Source organism: Meleagris gallopavo, chromosome 2, assembly GCF_905368555.1.
Source record: "Meleagris gallopavo chromosome 2, MGAL_WU_HG_1.1, whole genome shotgun sequence".
In the NCBI taxonomy this organism is placed as follows: domain Eukaryota; kingdom Metazoa; phylum Chordata; class Aves; order Galliformes; family Phasianidae; genus Meleagris; species Meleagris gallopavo.
In genome coordinates this window covers 92,280,093-92,295,494 of record NC_139405.1, presented here as the reverse complement: position 1 = coordinate 92,295,494, position 15,402 = coordinate 92,280,093, and the positions used below count along the sequence as shown (strand labels likewise).

General features: G+C 38.2%; 1 protein-coding gene across 2 annotated transcripts in view; it reads left to right on the top strand.

Annotated features, from left to right (window-relative positions):
• The window catches only part of MYT1L (myelin transcription factor 1 like), a 127,176-nt gene that overhangs the window by 14,782 nt on the left and 96,992 nt on the right, over positions 1-15,402 (top strand). Inside the window, exon 4 of one of the 2 annotated variants that reach the window (XM_085217966.1) lies at positions 13,098-13,468. In XM_085217966.1, the coding sequence (XP_085074092.1) occupies positions 13,098-13,468 (371 nt within the window). Of the gene's footprint in view, positions 1-13,097; positions 13,472-15,402 lie in introns of both variants that reach the window. The other variant, XM_085217965.1, reaches the window with a different exon arrangement.

Genomic DNA, 15,402 nt, shown 5'->3' with positions numbered 1-15,402 from the left:
TTACCTTGGAAAGAGTGGTAAACCGTTGGAACAGGCTGCCCAGAGAAGTGGAGGAGTCACTATTCCTGGAGGCTTTCAAGAAGAGGGTAGATGTGGCGCTGAGAGCGTGGTGGTGTTGGGTTGATAGTTGGACTAGATAATCTTAGTGGTCTTTTCCAATCTTTTTTTATTGTGGGTTTTTTTTATTGTTGTTGTTTTATTTTTGTGTGTGTGTGCATATTCGTGTGTGAAACACATCAAGAATAAAGGCATCTTTAAAAGATAATGTAGAATAGCCTTTTAGCTCCTTCGTAATCATATTGTGATTATATTAATGCATATTAATAATGGTCTACATTTTTTTCTAAAGAGAATTAATTACAGCTACTGTTTCATAATGCAGTAAAGTGCAGGGAATGCTGTCATTTCTATTCTGTCTTAGACTAATCATGTTGTCTGTGTGCTGTGGAAAGCCACATTCTTTTTTCTTTTTTTCAAAATAGAAAGATTTAAACATCTCAATCCTCTAGTAACCAGAATGTAAAATATTGACACTTGAATGACTCCTTACCAACCATGCAATACAAAGAGCAGTGTCCTGTAACTTGTTCTGGAGGTGAGAATCCAGTACATAAGCACTGAAGGGGTTGCATCTTGTATTGTTTTGTTTTTGTCATTTTTTTTCCTGTAATTTCAGATATTAACTGATGACAGACCCGTGCTTGCATTAGAAGGCTGGCCCACAGTATTATTTTTTTTCATATTCCCTAGCTGTTAGCTTTTTGGATAAGTAAGATACTGCTATAGTTACAGGAAAATGGGTGTATCGTATTTCTTAACTCTGTGCCATATGTCATTCTTGGTTAAAATGAAGCTGGGAGTTAGTAGTGTTGCATTTTTATGTAGAGATGACAGAAGAAGTATTTTAGATCAAAATCAGGAGCTGACAGTCTCATTGTAGTAGCCTTACATTAGAGATACAGTAACTGGCAGCATACTCTGTTACTTAGTACGTAAGTACATACTAGAATGATAGTTTGACCTGTTGTGTAGTTGTTTAATATGATCAATCAAGTCTAAGGGTGTTGACTGTACTAATGTTGTCTGGCCGTGTTGTTAAATGATTAACAGTATAACAACATGAATTGTCTTTGATGTCCAGCAGTTTATTTCTCTTGATTTGTGATTGCTTGAACATAGCATGCTGAATTTCTTAAAAGCAATTGCTTTTAACCTGTTGAAATAGAAATGTTTCATATAATGTCCAAGTTTCAAACATTGTGACTATGTAAAGATCCATTGTAACTAATAGATACATTCTTGCAGCATTTTCTAATGCTTTCAAATTGGTGAATGATTGATTCTGAAATTTTCCCATTTTATATTGTTATCGTGAAGAAAAAGGAACCTTCCCTGCCCTCTACTTGTAAACAGAGTTGTCATTACCACTGAGTTGAAAATACAGGTGGCACACAAATCTGGATGTCGTGGCGGCTTCTAGATACTGCTTTAATTTAGCCGACCTCGATTTTATCTGTGGAAAAAATAGAGTGTTTTTATTCCAGTTTAGACATCTAAACTGGAATCTAAACTGGAGCAGAGTTTACAATTTGACATTATTACGGAAATCAGTGTTCTTTGAGATCATGCAGAAAGCGTCACTGGCTTTACATGTTTCCATTTTTACATATTTAGGTTACAGCAATATAAACATTGAAGTGTTCAGAATCAATAGCCACTTAGAAAAACTTGATTATATGCATTCATCTAATGAATCAACATGAGACATTAAACCCATTCTCCTTGTACTATCCTGGTGTCTTTGATCAGTCCCTGTATTCACAGATCTGGCAATAAGATGTAGTCCATTGTGGCTTTTGGCTCCTGAGCACAGTTGAGTTGGGTGTAATTTTAAGATTTGAGTGCAACTACAGCTTTGTCTGACATGTGTCATGCAGGTGTTCTTAAAAAGATAGGTGTTAGAGGAAGGAGAATTATTCGTGTTAAGTGATACAGTAGGTGTGCAAAGTAAGTAAGCCTTGTTTTTTTTCTTCATCAAAGTATTGTGCTGCCTATTTTTAAAATCTGCTAAGTATTATCTTGGTTGGAGATGGACATACAATAGGAAAAACAATGAGAAGGTCTAATGGGATGGATTTCACAAATGTATCAGGTTCCTTAGTGGTAGAAATGTAAGTTAAATCACTATTAACTCTCATTACTGTTAGTTGAAGGAGATATTCAAAGTGTCTAAGAAAGGTGAGATTCCACTTCCTCTGCGTTGAGTATAAAGGGAGCTTAAGATGATTTGAATTGACTTAGATTTTAGCAGCCCAGAGGTAGGTGAAAGATAAAGCCCATCCGTGACATCATAAGTCAGGGAACAATCAGATATTATATTGATTTATTTACATATACTTTAAAATAATTTACAACTACAGGGCATGTCTTTGCTAACCTGTGCTGCCACATAGACTTTCAGTCTCATGATTTGTTACATTTATTTTTTACATCTTGCATTAAATGGGCTCTCCAGAGCTGAACTTTTTCCTGCATATTTGTGCACCACCACTATGCCTTGTTTTTTCTTCACTTAATACCTATTACAGAATCACAGAATCACAGAATTGTAGGGGTTGGAAGGGACCTCTAGAGATCATCGAGACCAATCCCCCTGCCAAAGCAGGTTCCCTACACCAGGTTGCACAGGTAGGCGTCCAGGCGAGACTTGAATATCTCCAGAGAAGGAGACTCCACAACCTCCCTGGGCAGCCTGTTCCAGTGCTCCGTCACCCTCACCGTGAAGAAGTTCTTACGCACATTTGTACGAAACTTCCTATGCTGCAGCTTATGTCCGTTTCCCCTCGTCCTGTCTCCACGTACCACTGAAAAGAGACTGGCCTCACCACTACGGCCGCCACACCTCAGATATTTATAAACCTGGATCAGGTCCCCTCTCAGTCTTCTTTTCTCAAGGCTAAACAGACTCAGTTCACTTAGCCTTTCTTCACAGGGGAGATGCTCCAGGCCCTTCACCATCTTTGTGGCCCTCCGCTGGACTCTTTCCAAGAGATCCCTGTCTTTTTTGTACTGGGGAGCCCAGAACTGGACACAGTACTCCAGATGAGGCCTTACCAGGGCAGAGTAGAGGGGCAGGATCACCTCCCTCGATCTGCTGGACACGCTCTTCTTAATGCACCCCAGAATGCCATTGGCCTTTTTGGCCACGAGGGCACACTGCTGGCTCATGGCCAACCTGTCATCCACCAGGACGCCCAGGTCCCTCTCTGCAGAGCTCCTCTCCAGCAGCTCATCCCCCAGCCTGTATTGGTGCATGCAATTATTCCTCCCTAGGTGTAAGACCCTACACTTGCTTTTGTTGAACCTCATCTGGTTTCTTACTGCCCAGCTCTCCAGCCTGTCCAGGTCTCACTGAATGGCAGCACAGTCTTCAGGCGTGTCAGCCAATCCTCCCAACTTTGTATCATCATCAAACTTGCTGAGGGTGGCCACTATCCCCTCATCAAGGTCATTGATGAAGATGTTGAACAAGACCGGACCTAGCACAGACCCCTAAAAAAATTAAAGTCAACTAATTGAATAAACCTATTGTTTAAATGGGTCAATTATTGCAAAACCAAAATTTCCTTTCAGTTTTCTTGTTCCATAAGCAGAGATTTTCATGATGAGTCAGAGAGCAGATTTTCCAGTAATTTGATGCTGTTCATCATGTGGTTCAGTTACCCAACTTTGAGGTCTTAGTGAGTTAGAGTGGAAAGGTACTGAACATTTAGGATGCATAGGATCCAGATAAATAAAAGATCTTCACTTTGACTTAAGTTACTGTGTCTGTATTAACTGCATCAAAAAGTTCACTTTGTTTTGTTTAAAAATTTGTATTTAGATTCTTGAACTTCTTAAAAAACTTTTAAATTTTGAGCTCCAAAAATCAGTTCATTTCACTTCTGCCCAGTGTTTTATATTCCTGTTGTTAGTCCTAAACACTTTTTGCAATGCTTTTTAAAAGATACTAATTATTTAGTACTTATTTAGTTAAATGATACTATGTATCTGAGTAGATCTGTGGTATGTTTCATATGCTTAAAAAGGCTCTGAGGTACACAAGGATTTAGTAGGCTTTTAGAGCTCTGTGAAGTAAATAGCACATCTGCTACCTTTACTTTTTGAGATCCAGTATGCACCTCTCCTATAGAGAGAGAGGAGTTTCACCTCTCCTGTGAGGAAAGGTTGGGAGAACTGGGCTTGTTTGGCTTGGAGAAGAGAAGGCTCAGGGGAGACCTCACTGTGACCTCCCAGTACTTGAAGGGAGCGTATAAACAGGAGGGGGAACAGCTGTTTACAAGGGTGGATAGTGATAGGACAAAGGGGAATCGTTTTCAACGGAGACAGGGTAGGTTTAGGTTAGATATTAGGAGGAAGTTTTTCACACAGAGGGTGGTGACACACTGGACCAGGTTGCCCAAGGAGGTTGTGGATGCCCCATCCCTGAAGGCATTCAAGGCCAGGCTGGATGTGGCTCTGGGCAGCCTGGTCTGGTGGTTGGTGATCCTGCACATAGCAGGGGGATTGAAACTACATGATCACTGTGGTCCTTTTCAACTCGGGCCATTCTATGATTCTGTGGTGATTCTATGATTTTTGAATATTTCCATATTTTTTCTTACTTTTCAGTAATGGAGTACACAAATATTTGAAATTCTTGAAGGAAGAAGGGGATGATAGAATGCACTACATTTCACTCACTTGTACAAGTCAAGTTCAGACAAGTTCAGATAAATTAATGATTTTCATTTAGCTGTAATACTATTGTATACATGCCTAAACTGTACAACTAAATGAAGTAATGATGGTGGTTTTTGACACTTCATACATAAAAAGCACTTCCTGCTTATAATAATCTGATCTACTGAAATAGAAGCAGAAGCTAGTAGCAAAGCCTGAAGTACAGCATAGCTGCAGAGATGAGATTCCTGTATTTTAAATTACATTTTTTAATTTATAGTTTAAGTAGGTAAAGGCATAGTAACGTGGTCCCACTTAAAAAAATTATATATATATATGTATCTCAAAGCATGTAAAATGGGGATGGTAACATAGATTTTCCAATGCACTGACTGAATTAGTGCCTGATTCCCACTGGACAGACAGAGGTGAGGGCAGTTGTTCTGCAAGCAGCATTAGAATGTAAAGTGTTTGGCAGTGCAGTGGTTCCAAGAAGGATACCTGATTCTTGAACAGTATTCAAGGGTCTGGCTCAGCTGCCTGCAGGTTCCTGGAAAGTAGAGTCCTCTAGATTGGATTTCATTACAGATGGGATAAGAGTAATTTTAATCTGCCTGCTTGGAAGCACCAAAACATGTCCTAGTTCTGTTTTGTAATCTGCATCTAGCCAACTCTGTGAAACAACATCAAAAATATATATGTCCTTCTTGAGCTTTGACCTGTTGCTTTTCTTATTTTCTCTTCTATAGCTTACTGGTTAGTGTGCTGGACATAGTTCTTTGTCTTTCCCAGCCTGGGAAGATTTGAATCAGTACCTCTCATATTCCAGGATAGTACTTGGGCTCTGTACTGGGTTTTTGGGGGATAGAGAAGTCTCCTGATCATATGGCATAGAGAAAATAAAATGACTTCCTATAAAGAAAACTTCCACCGTTATCATTGTCTGCTGAGGTTATAGCTGTCTGTAGTGACTTGGCATACTTTTAAGCAGTCATTTAAATAGGAAAGGAAAATTGTCCTCAGGTGAAAAAGTTTATTCTTGCAGTTGAGCAGGCAAATCATTAGGTTGGAGTAAATCTCTTCTGAATTTTTGATTCTTTCATTGCTATCAATTCCAGCTTCAATGAGAGGGCTACCACTTCTTCAGAATAGCATGTCCTGGAAGGCAAGGAGTGTATGTTCAAGACATAGGATTTGGTGGAATCTAAATATCTTATTTTCTGGTCAACTGTCACCAGCTGATAGTATAAGTCCCTTAAAACTAAAGGTAATCACTGTTTTGAGGGTGATTTAATAGCATGCAGTGTTATGCAAATTAATTAGGTTTGCACACTCTTTGAAGACTGTATTTGTTAGAGGAATTATCTTCAAATTGCCTTTTTTCTGAATACCTTGAAAGTCAGCACATACAGATTTGGAAGCTGTATAGTGCAAACCAAAATAATACTTACATTATTCAGAAGGACAAATATAAGTGCCTTGGAAACATTCTGCCTGCAGCCTTAAGCAGAAGTCTGCTTCCTAATTTGCTATAAAATATAAAATATGGTAAAATATTTGTATATGGTAAAATTTCACCTCGGTGCCACTTCAGATACTTATATGCTTTATTAAATGCTTTTTGATAACCTCAGAAGATATCTATATAGTACATTTTTAGGTTCTATTACCTACCAAATGTTATGCTTTACGTTAAAATAAATTATGATATGATATGAAATAAAACGAGAGCACTGTTTCTGAAGACACTTTCTAGGTTGCAAAACAAAACAAAAAAAAACTTTCTAAGATTCGCTATTACTCATTTAAGCTTCCTTGACAATCTATGGAGGGTAACAGACTATCTAAGAGGAATGTTTCCTCCAGATATAGGTGTTATGTCACACATTTCATATGTGCGGTAGCATATAATCTAGAGGAGAATATTAATCAGTAACCTGATTTATAAAATTTCATGCGTTTCTCTGGTCCTATACAATATATAATCAGATACTTTTAATTGTTGTGGCTTTAAAATATTAATTATACTAATTACATTGAAATTAAAGTTGTATTAGTGAAACAATGTATTTGCAATCAAGGAATTCAACTCTGGGAAAGTAATGTGTATTTTCTGTGAAGAATTGTACTCAGTTGAAGAGTGACATGTTTTTTAATGATGCAAAATCGTGTGAGAGTTAAAAACATACCATAAATCATCTTCTAACTAAGGAATATAAATTCATATATTATTTCTTCAATTTCTTCAATTATTAATATCTATATGTTATCTTGGAGCTTATCGCTATGAAATTCAGCAACGTTCTTTCCACAAGAATTATTCATGATAGATTCTGAAAGACTGAGACATGCAGCCAAGAAGTGTGGAATATTCAAAAGTGTATTTCAGAAAGCCCCAACACATTTTCCACTGAAAGCTAAGACAGTTGAAGCATGAGGGGAAAATAAGACAAACATAGCTGACGAGGGAAATACAGTGAGAAAAAAAGAGAATGGACAAAGGCATACATAGCAGATAAATCAATGAGGTCATTGTTTTGAGCAGGGATAAACAAGTCTAAAAATAAGTATATAAGGGAGTGATCACAAAAGACAAAATTGAAAATGGGGAGAAAATTGCAGGTGCTATAAGGATAAACAATAACAGATTTTACAAATACATGAAAAACAAGAGGTCAGTGAGAGAGACTGTATTCTCAGTATGTGATTGCGAGAGGAAGTCAGTGCCAGATGAGGCACAGACTGCTAGGAAACTGAATGCTTCCTTTCCCTCGGCATGCTCTCCAAAGAGACCAAAGGGAAAATGCCAGAAACAGAGAAGTGTCCTGGAGGCAGAATCTGAAAAATTAATGAAACAAAGACTGATAGCAGAACAGGTTAAAAAGGAAAAAGAAAATAGGGCAGCTAAATAGTAGGTTCCAGCTCTGGCGTCCTCTTTACCAGCTTTCTGAAAGACTTCAATAATAACTTTTCAATGCTCACAGACTCTGAGGTCAGTAGTATATGAGGTAAATATGACGTATATAGGGTCTATAGCTGAAGTAGACTCTAGTATTTTAAGGTTTTATGAGACAGTATTTTAAAGGTTTAATGAGAATTGTCCATACAATTGTAGCTTTATAAACTATTAATCGAAGCACAGGCAAAAAAATAAATACAGAATTGTAGACAAAATGGACAACAAACAGCACAAATTGTGAAAGAGTGGACAAAGCCTGAGTTAGAAGTACTTGACATAACTGATTTTCTTGGGAAAGTGGCGTGTTCCTTAGTCCTTCATTGTCAGTCCCAGCCTTAAAATATACAGCTCTGTTCATTTCTCTTGTAATTCTACAAACAAAGACACTGAGAATAGATACATGAAAAACTAAAGTCAATTTCACAATGTTACTTGAATATTTAAGTTGCAAATAGTTATTTAATTATATTTATAACTGCATCACAGCAGATCAGGCAGCTGACTGGCATTGATTTCCATTGCTGGTTATGCCCTTTCAGTGGGCCTGAATCTTGAGTAACGTCTTACATTCTCATATACTTTAAAAAATATGCAAAAAAGCATAAAGCCATTAAAAAAAAAATTACAAATGACCAAAAATAGTGCTGACAGTTTCTTTTTACCTTTGACTAATAATTTGTACCTTAAAATTCTTAGGGTTATATTTAGATGCAAAAATTAAACAACAGATCATTTCAGAATAGATCTAGTTGTTATTCTGTTGTCTTCCTCCCTAGTTCCCAGACTATTGGAAAGGGCTGAATTGGAAGGTACTGTTAATTTTCTTGATGGACCAGAGGCTTTGTAGAGGTTTTTAGGTACATTGGATCATTGAACCATCAGCAACAGCATGAAATTTAACAAGAATAACTACTAGATTTTGGGATGGAGTAATGCCGAACACAAGTACAGACTGGGAGATGACTGCCTGGAGGGCAGCTCAGCAGAAGGATCTGGCAGTGCTAATAGACAGCAGGCTCAACATGTCCCAGCAGTATGCCTCGCCAGCCAAGAAGGCAATCTGCATTTTGAGGTGCATTAAACACAGCATACCAGCTGATCAAAAGAAGTGATTCTCCCTCCATGTTTAGTGTTGGTACAGCTTCATCTTGAATATTGTGTGCAGTTGTGGGCTCCTCAATATAAAAAAAGAAGTTAGGGTCCTTGAAAGCATCCAGAGAATTACAACAAGGCTGCTAAAAGGATTTGAAGTCATGTCCTGTGAGGAGAGGCTGACGACACTGGGGTTGACTAATCTGGAAAGGGGAGATTGAGAGGCAACCTCATTGCTCTCTGCAGCTGCTTCAGAAGAAGTGAAGAAGAAGGTGCTTATCTTTTCTCCTTCTTATTAGTGACAGGATGTGTGATAATTGCTCAAAGCTGTGCAAGGGAGTTTCAGACTAGACATTAGAAAAAGTTTATTTATTGAGAGGATAGCTAGACACTGAAATAGGGTTTGTAGACAGGTGGTCATTGCTCTGTGCCTGTCCATGTTTAAGAGGCATTTGGATAATGGTCTTAATGATATGTTTTAAATTTGTGGCAGCCACAAAGCAGTCCAACAGCTGGACTCGGTGATATTTACAGATCCCTTCCAAATGAAACTATTCTATTCTATTATCTTCTGTTGTATTCTGTTATGTTCTAAATTATGATAAGAGAAAGAAATGAAATCTTGGGGATTCTTGAGGCTAAGCCTACTCTCATCTATGGAAATAAAGATCAAGAATTTATGAAAATATCACTTAAAGATACTGGCGTTAAAGAAGCTACAGTGAGGGTAATATACCTCGTAAGGAAAAAAAATGGAAATCAAGACAAGAAAGCCTGACACATCCACTCAATGAATATTATTCTGTCTTCTTAAATTACATTTAATTGATGTACAAGTTTTTAAAATCTTCATGATAACCAGGCTGTGATCGATATATATTCTTCAGAATTGCAACCTGCTGGGCACTTTAGTGAAACAGGTTCCTCTGTCATGATCCAGCCATTTCCCTGGGCACTATATGCATCTTGAAATTCCAGTTCTTAAGAAAAAACTTCCTGCCTTCTCTCAGAGTTCTATATAGATGGTTTTCCTCACATAACATCAGGGAAAGTTCTAGAATAATCCTGGAATAACAACAGTGCTCCTCTTTTGCCCCATGTTTTAGATATGGTCCAGAGCAATGGAGACTGGACTCCTGTTTCTGCCCTGACTGTAACTATGTGGGATATTCTCCATGGAAATACATTTTGCCTTTCCTCTTGATTCTGAGCAGCTGGAGCTTGACTAAGAATAGGAGTCACAGGGCAAGAGGCAGGTCTGCCATTTGACAGAAAGCAGTGGCAGGGAGATATGGACAAGAAATTTTGCCATTTTTATAGGTTTTGTTTTGCAGCATCCAACTGTCATTTGACAGAAAGCAGTGGCAGGGAGATATGGACAAGAAATTTTGCCATTTTTATAGGTTTTGTTTTGCAGCATCCTTGGGTAGAAGCAAATATAAGAGAAAGCACCAGAAACTTGTGCCTTCTGCCTTTCCAGGTTTTAGGACTTTTAATAGTAGTAAAGATTGGGGATTTTGTTTGTCTGCTCTTTCTCAGAATGTTTCTTGGAGTTCATGTTCTAGAGAAGGGTGCTCTTTCCTGGGATATGCCATGTTACCTGCTGGCTGGAGCATGTTCCTAGGATCTGTACAGTGTGTGTGCTCTATTTCGCTTCTAGCCTGCACAATTAGGCCTGAACTTCAGTGCTGGTTGCTGGAAACTACGTACTGGTAGTAATACTGTCACATGCTGTGGTGGTGAAGAAGTGCAAAGGAATGGGCTATGGGGTTGAGATCAGTTCACATGGCTTTCTCTCTGTCCCTCATTACCCCTCATGTTTTTCCCCAGCTCCAGCATGAGCTCCCCTGCCAGGAACTGCTCCTGCATGACTGCCCCACAGGCTGCAGCTTCTTCCAGGACGCACCGCCATGCCATGGCATGCTGTGGTGTTTGGAGAACCTCCTCCCCTCTCCCTTTTCTGACCTTGCTGGCTGTAGAGTTGTTTTTTTCTACTCCTCTCTCACACTGCAGCACACATGTTTTACCCTCTGTCAAATATGCTTTCCCAGAGGCACTGCCATCTTGGTTGTCAGACACAGCTGAGCGCTGTGGTGCAGCCATTGGAGCCAGCAGGAATCAGCCGTGTCCAGCAGTGGGCAGCCCCAGCCTCGCTTTGCAGAGCGGCCTTGCAGCCCCAACCGACATACCTCCACATACCCCAAACCCAAATGAGGATGACAGGAATCTATCTAGATGGAAGAACTTAAAATTTACTCTGTATTTTTTGGTAGTGTTAACGGAAGGAGGATGAAGTCTAATTTAGACATGCTGCATTAGACTTTAAAGATAACTATAGTTCCTGCAGAGGAAGAGGTGTCTGTGACTCAAAGGTCTCACTAATCAAGTTTTCTAACATGGATTCCCATTTTTTTGTGACTTTGCATGATCCTCAGGTGTATGTGTGGCAGGCAGATTGAACCAGCTGTCCTGTGAGCAAGTACCTTAAAATTTATGTAAGACTATGGCTAAGTTAGGCAACTAGATAAAATGGGCTGCTTTTTTCTTAAGTGGCATTTTAGTAATTGGGATGTGTAGCTGCTGGGATGTCACAGTGAGATGCAGACACCACAAAGAGGCCCCCTAGTCTTCCATAATACTCTTCTCTCTGTATTGGAAAGATATGGATTTGATAGATAAGGATTTTTGTTCAATGAACAAAGAACTGGTTGTGTGATCATGTCCAGAGAGTGGTGGTCAGTGGATCAGTGTCCGAATGGAGACCAGTGACGAGTGGTGTCCCCCAGGGGTCAGTACTGATGCTCTTCAACATCTTCATCAATGATACTGACAGTGGGATTGAGTGCACACTGAGTTTGCAGATTACACCAAGATGTGTGGTGCAGTCAGCACACCTGGAGGACCGGAGGCCATCCAGAGACCTAGACAGGCTGGAGCAGTGGGCTCAGCTGAACTTCATGAGGTGCAACAGACCCAAGTGCAAGATCTTGCACCTGGGTGATAGCAACCCCCACTACCAACACAAGCTGGGGAAAGAAAGGATTGAGTGCTGCCCTGTGAAAATGGGAAGCTGGACATGAGTGAGCAATGTGCCCTTGCAGCCCAGAAAGCCAATCATATCAAAAGAACCATGGTTAGCAGGTCAAGGGAGGTATCCTACCCCTCTACTGTGTGCTGGTGAAATATCTCTGGGAATGCTATGTCCAGATGTAATCATGTTAAAGCGTAGGAAAATATAATGTAAAAAGAGACATAAGTAGATTTGTGTAAAAGGCTAGGAAGAGCAGTGGAAATGTCACAAAGCTACTTAATCAGAGGAAAAAGGCTAAAAAGCTGTGTGATTTGAGTAGCAGTTAAAATCAAACAATGAAGAAATTAAAAGAAGTAGCTTTTTAACAAATAAGTAATTTCTGTGTGCTGTCACTCAGTGTAGTGATAGGGGTTTCAATATGTGACCACATTCAGGAAACACAATCATGAAACTTTGAAAAACTGGTGACTAGCTGCTGTGGTAGAAGAACAAAACTCTCAGGTGCTACTTATGTTACAGTGTATTAACATGACTGAAGAATAGGGTGTACTAAGCTTCGAAAAGTTTGTCTTCCTGTACTGACAAATAATTTATTATTATTATATTATTATTATTTATTTATTTTTTTAATATGAGAACACTTCCAACATCGGCCACAAAAACTGTTAGTTTTTGTTGCACTGATGAGCATTCATTCCCATTTATTCAGCCTCATAACTTACAATGAAGAATTGAGAATTTAAGAGCAATTCATCATTTATAATAACAACAAACAGTATTGTTAAGAATGCAATCATATTTTCATTCATATTTTCAGTCATTTTTCACTCAAACATATATTTGTTGTAAACAGTCAAAACCTTAGTAAATGTTACTGAATTATGAAGCACTGCTTTCTACCTGATTGTTGTATTGATAGCTAATAGGCAGGATAAATTTGCTGTTTCGTTGTTTGCTTTTTTTATAATATATTAAAAAAAAATTAAAAAAGAATGTAATATGAAGAGGAAAGAAAAAAAAAACACACAATTGTATGTATTCTGTAACTGCTGTGCTGGCATGTATATGTGACCCTTATCAATAATAATTGTTTACTAGTTCACAGGTTTTGTAAATCTTCTTCAGCTTGGTCATTATTGTCTAATAAGTGTTTTAATTTGAAAACATGTTTTGAGAACAGCAACTAATTATGGTGTAGAATTTAGAATGAATGACTAAATGATGTGTGTTATGCAATCTGACTTACAGAAATCTTTAGAATAATATAATAATTTGTACTTTGTTTTTGCACAGTGTTTATGGCTGTCCTTTGGCAAAAAAACGAAAAACGCAAGATAAGCAACCTCAAGAACCTGCTCCCAAAAGAAAACCTTTTGTGGTTAAAGCAGACAACTCTTCTGTAGATGAGTGTTATGAAACTGATGGAACAGAGGAGATGGATGAAAAGGAAGAAGAAGAGGAAGAGGAGGACGAAGAAGAGGAGGAATATTCTGATGACAATGATGATCAAGGAGATGAGGAGGAGGATGATGAGGAGATAGATCGAGAAGAAGAAGAGGAGATTGAAGAGGAGGAAGAGGAGGATGAAGAGGAAGGTGAAGATGTGGAGGATGAAGAGGAGGAGGAAGAAGAGGAGGAGGAGGAAGAGGAGGAGGAGGAAGAACGTGGTAATAATCAGAGTATTAGTAAAAAGTAAACACTGTGTTTTCTGGGTTAATCTTTTAGTGTGGTGTGTGAGGATTTAGCTGTGCAATTCTCATTAAAGCTAATGGAAGTCATGCAGTTAAATCTCTCAGCTCCACACTGAAAATATACCCCACTGTGTTCTCTTAACATTTATTTTAATAAGTCTGTCTTTCGAATATTTCTTAATACACCAGCACTCACATTTCAAACAAGGAGGGTGGAGGTATGTTTGTGCAAAAAAATACTTGCATAAAATATAATTCTAGTTGTGGATTAATGCATGCATTTACCAGGAGAATATTTACAAAGGTACAAGCAAAGCATCAGCTACAGCTGGATGCCTGTACTGATTGTTCACAAGTGTTTTTGCTGGTTCTGCTTATATAATGTCAATAATTGCCCACGTAAAAACTGTCACAAGTTTTCAGATATTATTTTCTGAGCAAAAATGGGTCTCTTCACTTTGAAAATTTTCCCCCATATTTCGCAGCCCCACCCTCTGCCAGGAAACTTTTCAGAATTAACTGTAACTATATACTTTGGTTCTTTGAGACTTGGATGCTGTGTACTTTAGTTGATTCTACTGAAACTACAGAGAGAGAAAGGTTTACATAGATAAAGTCCTTCTAAAATTTATATTTATTAGTTATGATACCTTGGCATAAATGCCCATTATACATACAGGTCACTGGTAGTAGCCAAATTAATGTAGTAGCAATGTGATTAACCGATTCAGCTTTCTCTTTTTTTTTTGGGATTTTGGACTCTATATAACCAATATTTTCAAAATATATGAAGAGTGTCCATTTGCTCACGAGTCCATATGCTGATGACAGACATCATAATGCACTGGGGTGAAGTTAAAGAATCATGCAAAAATTAATGAGCTATCTAAAAAATATTTTGTTCCCATTTCCAGGGAACACGTTTTTGGTTGGGTAGATTCACCTTTCTAACCAATAAAAATATAAGAAAAGCTTTCAGCACTCCTCAGTTGGATTCCTCTTAGGAACCAGGTATGAAAGTTGTATGACTTTTGTTTCAGCATTCTGTAAGGTCAGATCTTAAATCTCATAGAAAGACTTTGGAAGTATTCTTTCCACTTGGGCAAGGTGGTGGCCAGTTGGGTGACTATAAGTATTTTCTAAGATATCTGAACTGTAGCATTTCCTCAATTACTTAAATTTGCAAACAGAACTGGAACATATATAACCAGTCTTTAAAGTTAAATGAGTTTGATGCAAAAAGGAAGCCATTTCATTTTGCAGGGAACTCTGCTGGATGAGAAGCTTTGATAGATCAGTCTGATGTGCAACTGCTATTGCTGTCCTGATGGGCAGATGCAGGAAGTTGAGCAGTTTCTTGAAGAGATAATGGTTACTGAGCTTGTTGGTACTTAGGTTATGGTGCAACTGGTTTCAGCTATCATGAGAAACTCTGAATCTACACTATCAAAAATGTTATAAGGAAAAAAAAGCAAAACTCAAGAGCTCAAAAAAATTGCTTTTGGCAAGCTGGCAGACTTGATACTCTGCATATGAACACTATCATTATGGAACACAGTGGTTTACTTATTCCAACACAGTTATGCATGCAGTTAGCCATCCTAATCAACCTAAAGTGGCTGACATTGCCTTTTGACTGCTTTCCTTCCATGTATAGTAGGCTGTGGTTAAGAATAGCAAGAATATTACAGAGGTGCCTATATTAGCTGCTTTGCATATTACTTGGAATTAAAACTCACACAGGTCAAGTTTTTCTTAGAATCCCATATTATTCTTGTAATAACACATAAATTCGCTGATCTCTACATACATCTCTGTGTATCAGTACTTTATGACAAATATTAGTCATTAGGAAAAAAGACTCATAAAATATGAAAAATGATAATATAATTTTATAAGAAAAGTAT